Here is a 6,718-nt window from a genome sequence, read left to right on the forward strand (position 1 = left end):
CTCTTTGACTTAAGGCACTCCACCAACTTGAGAATGGCTGTGGTTACTATAGAAATAAGCAATGGCCTTTGTGCACACCAGCGCCCCATGTTATAATTTCTAGAAAGGAACGCTGTCTTAAAAACATGCAGTTAACTTTCAAAAAATCAGGTTACTTAGATGAGAGTTAGCTGAAGCTAGAAAACTGATTCTACTTTAGCTCAAACCACAATAGCTTTATTACTTATTGAAAACCTTTGTTCATCCTGCCTTTGCTTTCTTTCTCTAGATCAGATTGAGTGAAGTCCCTCTTCTATTTAGTGGCCAGAATACAAAACAGCTTCTGATGTTTTCAGAGTTGTTGGCTTCCTCAGTTTCCTTCCAAAATAAATCTGTGTTACATTCTGTCCATGCACTTTCAGAAGTGAGATGTACTTTGTATAAAATGGGTTTCAAGAAGAGAGGATAATCTTGTGGCTAAGGCACTCCGTTGTTGTCTGAGAACTAATATCTCACTTTACTACATCCTGCCTACGTGACAGACTATATCAGTTATATTTTGACCTGTTTAATTTTTTTTAATAAAGATGTGTTTTCTGCAGTACATACAACTGCATTTGTACAGTTGAGGTGTAGGGCTTGGTTTGCACTGTTCTCTTTAGGTTATGACCTGTATCCTGAAGATCCCTATGACCCTATTATTTCTTAATTTATACTTTGCAGTCTGCAATCATGTATATATAAAGAGATCAAGGTCTACAATAGCCAATATGGAACTTTATTTTTTATGATATCATCAATTTCTAAATTTGTAGCTTTATACTATAACCAAGGCATAAAGGGGTGGCGTTTTGTGTTATCTCTTTACCAAAATTTGTTTAATTTCAAGACAACAAATGTGGCTGGATAAACTACTTGCAATAATGAAATGGAGTCTTGTATGTACACCTGGTACATTTGAGATGTGCAGAAGTTGTGTTGTCAAATGTATTAACTTGCCCTCTGATCAGATGAAATTAATCTGCTAGGTACAGATGATGCTTCTTTTTCTTAGCAGAAACAAAAAACCCCACTCCCTAAGCCTGAATGCACTGCTGTTCTGTTGAACTAAAACTGAGACAATTCTGAGAGGGATCTCCATGTGCTCCTCTATTAGGTTCCCTCTGCTCATTTTATAGTTCATTTAATGTGAATTTTGTGTAATCAGTACAGTAGCCGAACAAAGAACCTCCTTGGCTCATTCTTGCATAGTCAGTGTTACTTGATGGCGATTTAAGTATGACAGTTCATGTAGTTGTAATAACCCTGCAGGGAGTATGTGCAGCGATACTATAATGAGAAACCTGTAGCTATGCAGAGGCATACGTGCAAACATGGGTATCAGCGTAATGGCCGTTGCTTTCTAGAAAGGTCTGAAGTCACAGACAGGAGCAGATGCCTCATGTGCAATAGTGGTGACAACTTTTTGAGAAAGTCTGTAGAAAGCAGCATCTCTGTAGAGCAAGCTGTTAGCTGTGAGGAAGGAAACTTTACTGGGAAATTGTATTTTAGTAAAAAACACTGTTTTTTACTAAAAACCTGCTATTTATTATTTATTTGTTAATTTGCATTATGTACGGAGAGCTGTGGTACAGTCAGTGAGGGAAGTGAAAAATCCTGAAATCATGCTCTTTTTTTCTTTTTGACTTTTTTTCCTTTTTATGCAGGAAAAGGACCAGCGCAGCCTAGATATTAATACTGCCAAGTGTATGTTGGGCCTCCTCTTAGGAAAAACATGGTCCCTTTTTCCAGTATTTCACCAGTTTCTAGAGGTATGAAGTTTGAAACAATTACATTTTGTTTGATCTGTTTTCTCTAATAATTCAAGTAAAGGTAGAATAAACAGCGTAGATTTTTTTCTTCTGATTTAGAATATACTAACCCCCAAAGCATCATGTGTAACTTGTTATCTTTGCTTTCTTCCTTTTCCCCAAATCTGTACACTGTTAGGGTTTATTAAATGAAGGACAAAGTATAGAACATATTTGATTTGCTTTTGGACTTTTATTTTATTCCTGTGTGTTTGTTCACTGAAGGGTGTTTTAATCAGAAACATGAGTTATTCAACACTAGTTTGACTACCAGGTGGTTTCTTTGTTCCTGGTTACTTTTAGATAGCATGGAGATTAAAATAATTCCTCACAAAGTTTGAATTTTTCTAAGAAAATCTGAATTTGAGGAGTTGAAAATACATTTTACTAACTTCTGTTTCTTGCCTTAATCAGCAATCAAAATATAAAGTTATCAATAAGGACCAATGGTGTAATGTTCTTGAATTCAGCAGAACAATCAACCTTGACCTCAGCAATTATGATGAAGATGGAGCCTGTAAGTACTACCATATGTTGGTGTTCTAAAGTAATCTGTTTCTCTAAGCCTAATCATTCAGTGTCCTTTTACAAAACTTTGTAAAATACAGTTATTTGATCTCTCTGCAGGGCCAGTGTTGTTGGATGAGTTTGTGGAATGGTATAAAGGAAAACAGATGACATAGGCGTTTAACTATGCACAGCCACTCAAGAATCACTGTTACCACAGTTATGTCAACCATTAGCCAATAACTGCTATTTGTATCAAAGCGCATGCTGCTTTCTTGCACTGCATCCCTTTTGCAGGGAACTTTTGATGTTTGCTATTTAACAAGCTAGCTATGCTTGCTGTGTAGCATTGTTCTCTTTGAAGGCTGCTTTGCATTTTGTATTTACACTACGAATTGGTGAACTTGCCAGCGTCTTCACTGTGATAATGTGTATATTGCTGTCTAAATTTTGTATATGTGTATAAAGAAACCCACTTCACCTAGGGATTATTTCTGCACAAATGTATTGTAAAAATAATTTTGTGGCGTATTTTTAGTCATCACTTACATGTTTGTTGGAACTTTAGTTATTTTGTTTTTCTTTTGGTCTCAAATGTAGCATTTCAGGAAATGAAATTAACAGACTGCTTGAACACAGTTATGTGAAGAACTATTATCAATTTTAATGTTACTATTTGAGATGCCATTTACTGAGGGGAGAAGACATGCTGTGACTTTCATCATGGGAATCCGCCAAACCTGACCTATTGCTTAGTAGGAATGAAACATTGATGTCTTAAATATAGATATATATATATATACACACCTATAAATATTAAAACACTGTATTAGTTGTACATGCCACAGATGATTTCCATTTGAAGAAAAAAGTACTGACTTTTTAATGTTAAAACTGCAGTGGTCATTATAGGTATAAATGAACAAATTAAAATACCTTTTAAAAATGGGTTTTAGACTTTTGTAAATTGCCTTTGGTGTTCTTTTTAATTTTTGGTGTACCAAGAATGTTTGGTTTATATTGCAGTCTAGTGAAACTGAAAGTTCTAGCTAAAATTAGTGGCTTGGGGAATAAAGTCTGCTCACTCCTAGCACGTAGATAATATAGATTTGGGTTTTTTTTGTTCACTTGTAACATTGTTCTTTCCCAGGGTTTCTAACCTTGCATTTCTAAGTAATTAAAATATGATATCAAATGGTCAAAACATTACTTTTTCTTTCATGCTGGGTAATTGGAATTTCCTAGAAGAACGTCCATTGCAGCCAATGGGCATGTTAAACACCAGCATTCCAGGACAGTACTTCTTAGTAGAGACCACTGCCTACTTGATGCATTTCTTTATCTGAATAGGACAGTTCTAGTGATTATTTTGGGGAAAATGAGTGAATGGAATGATGCTTAAGTTCTGTAAATTTGTCACATTTTCTTTACTTTACCCTTCTTTATTAAGTAATGTTAATGTTGATTTTTATAAATGAGGTCATTGAAGTATCCAGTGCTATTAAACTCTGATCCCTAAGGGTTTATTAAAATGTTCCATATTGATTCACAGAGCATTTGACAGAAGTGGGGCGGTGGATGTTTTCTAACGAAGAATAACATTACTTTCCTGTAGAAATGTTTTACAGTGTAGTGGCAGGTTTGATTTTTCTGTAGAATGCCATGTAGGGCAAGGAGGAGAAAGCATTTTAGGTTGAATGTGAAATTTTTCTTTGTATTGAAGGTCCTATTCTGCCTTCACTTAAGTCAGGTACAACCGTTAATAACTTGACTACATTCACAATTAAGCCTAGTTTAGCAAAAGCACGTTTGTTTGCTGCCCTGGACCAGGAGGTTGTGATTGTGTTGCTACAGGTAGTCAGTTTGTCTTCATATCTGGTTGTTGTTGATTTTTGTTTGTCAAACTCGGCTGCCAAAGAGAAAAATGGTTTCTGTGTGTTTGTGTATATTTGTGTATGGACCTATACAATACGAACGCATATACAAAACCTAGAATTTCATCATGCTAGAAAATACTACCTTTCCCCATGAAATAGTCAGGTTTGGATCTCCATGACACTAAATAATAGCACTCTTTAATAGTGGTAAAACATACATAGTCATTGCTTTTTCATGTACTTATACGCATAACCTTAACTCCATATTTCATGCCAGTTTGCACAAGAAATTAATTCAGTGGAGTGTGGTATTTAATGTTTACAATAAGCTCCTTACTAAATCACACATGTTTTGTTAAGACTTAAGATATAAATGTGTATATTACCATAATATAACCATAAGGAAATATCAGTGGAGCTGCTGCTTTAGTTCTTGATAGAATGAACTTAGAAGCAATGTAACTTTAAGCATTAGGCTAAATTGTGCTTGCTAAGATTTTAAGTGAAATACTGTAAGTGTTCTTAAGTGTTAGGCTAGTTACTGATTCTAGAAAACCGTTTAGCACAAATCGGAATGGATACTGCAACAAATACAGGGTTTACATAAAGGGTTTTGTAGGTCACAAATAATTTGCCTTCCAGTAATGGAAGCAGGAGCCAAAGACACTCTTAATCTATTACGGTTGTAGATGTAGCTTTCATATAACAGGGTCAGCAGAAATCTGTTCATTCATCCAAGTGTTCTTCTTCCAAGTTTTGCTAACATTTAGCAGAATAACAGAATTTAATTAAAAGTAAAGAAAACAGAGGAGAAGAAATCTCAGAAAGTACTCACGCTGTATGAGTAAACTAACTCCTCATTTTTTACTTTAGATAAAAGTAAACAGGAGTGGTGGAAAGGAAGAATGTGTTTGGAAATTAGTCCAGGATGAGTCTGTAGTCTTCAGCTTCATAAAATAAACCCCAAATTCAGTTGCAGCTAGTAGATAGCTTTACTGACATCTATAGAGAACAAATGGACTGAAATGGACTGTATGGCTTGATAAGCTTCCCTGTGCTATTGATCCTTCTATTTTAGATAGATATGCTGATAGACAGAGGATCCTAACATGCTAGCTCTTGTATTTTGGAGAAACTTTTTTTTTTTTTAAATAATTACAGAAACTTAGCTAAGCTATTGTGTTTACTTTGTATTTAATACAAGTTTGGTGCTTGTTTTTTTGCTTTCATGCCATCATACCGCTGATGTAGGATGTTTTTTTCTTTTTGAAAAGTAATGTACAGAATATGCTGACTTCTTGGACAAGACACTGAGAGGTCATTCTGGCAGAAGCTTTGCAGGTCTTAGACTAATCTTTCTGGTGTACTGTTACTGTCCTTATAGCAGAAACTGGATGATCTATGCACAATTCATGCTTGTATTCAGTAGATGTAGAGTGGAAAGCCAGTTAGTGAAAGGAAAAGAGCATCCAGAGACTATAGCAGTGGACACTGAAAAACATTTGGGGTGACTTATTAGAATAACTGCAGACAATACTAGTAACAGAAAGTTCCACAAATTACAAGTCATTCTACTGCAATATAATGTTAAGTATTTAAAATATTAATATAATTCTATTACTGTTATTTTTTTCACTTCTTCAATTTTCAAGGAAGGCAAGCTGAAGATGGAATTGATTGGAATCTTTTATGTACTTGAGTTTTCATTTAAAACCTGTTTAAGATTGTCTTTAAGCTACAATAAATATTTGGGTCACCTTTGTGTAGCCTTTTTAAATATTCATAGAGAACTGGAGACTTATCCCGTTTTACCACAACTACCTGCGTTTTATTTCATCACAAACATGTTCACACAATCAAAATTGGTTGTAGCTCATTGATAATTGGTTAATGTCCCAAAGTTGTTTTTTTGGAGTGCAAGAAGTGGACTTAAGTTATATTAAAATTTGCACAGATTTCTGGTGACCCTTGGTCACAAGTCTAACAAATTGTTTTATACTCTTAGAATTCATATAGACAACTTTAAACGTTAGCTTGTGCCGTGGTTTTAATTACAGCTGCTAAAATACCTCTTTCTAGGCCTTAGATTTTTGTGCTTTCGTATTGCTGTAAAAGTGTACAGAATCCATCCACCAACTAGATAGTGTGTTGTCTGAAACTGAGACCAAAACTTGGCTTGATAATTATTTTTGTTTGGCTTTATTTTTATTTTTTCCCCTTTCTGTGTGTTTGAGAGTATGTGTGTTGACAAAAATAGTATCTACTGACACTGCTGTTGCAGGAACAGCAGTTAACCTGTAACTGTGAATCCTTTATGTCTTAGTTATTAGGATATTAACATACATAAGGTTTGCTAAACTCCCGTGATTTCTGACCTTATGAGAATACTGTTACACCACCTAAAATGAGTTCACCCAGATGATTTCTAAGTCTTTTACTGGTGTTGATGTATAATGGCGTCCCACAAATAAACAGTATTTGTATTGGTTTCAGCATGGACTTAAG

General features: G+C 34.9%; 1 protein-coding gene across 9 annotated transcripts in view; it reads left to right on the forward strand.

Moving 5' to 3' along the window:
- DCUN1D4 (defective in cullin neddylation 1 domain containing 4) overlaps window positions 1-6,718 on the forward strand; it is a 58,201-nt gene that overhangs the window by 34,738 nt on the left and 16,745 nt on the right. For 7 of the 9 annotated variants that reach the window (XM_054065609.1, XM_054065613.1, XM_054065616.1 and 4 more), the window contains 3 exons: window positions 1,686-1,790; window positions 2,244-2,346; window positions 2,457-6,596. In XM_054065609.1, the coding sequence (XP_053921584.1) occupies window positions 1,686-1,790; window positions 2,244-2,346; window positions 2,457-2,512 (264 nt within the window). In that variant the 3' untranslated portion in view covers window positions 2,513-6,596. Of the gene's footprint in view, window positions 1-1,685; window positions 1,791-2,243; window positions 2,347-2,456; window positions 6,597-6,718 lie in introns of those variants that run through there. The other 2 variants (XM_054065611.1, XM_054065612.1) reach the window with 1 other exon arrangement.

This window comes from Cuculus canorus, chromosome 4 (assembly GCF_017976375.1).
Source record: "Cuculus canorus isolate bCucCan1 chromosome 4, bCucCan1.pri, whole genome shotgun sequence".
NCBI lineage: Eukaryota > Metazoa > Chordata > Aves > Cuculiformes > Cuculidae > Cuculus > Cuculus canorus.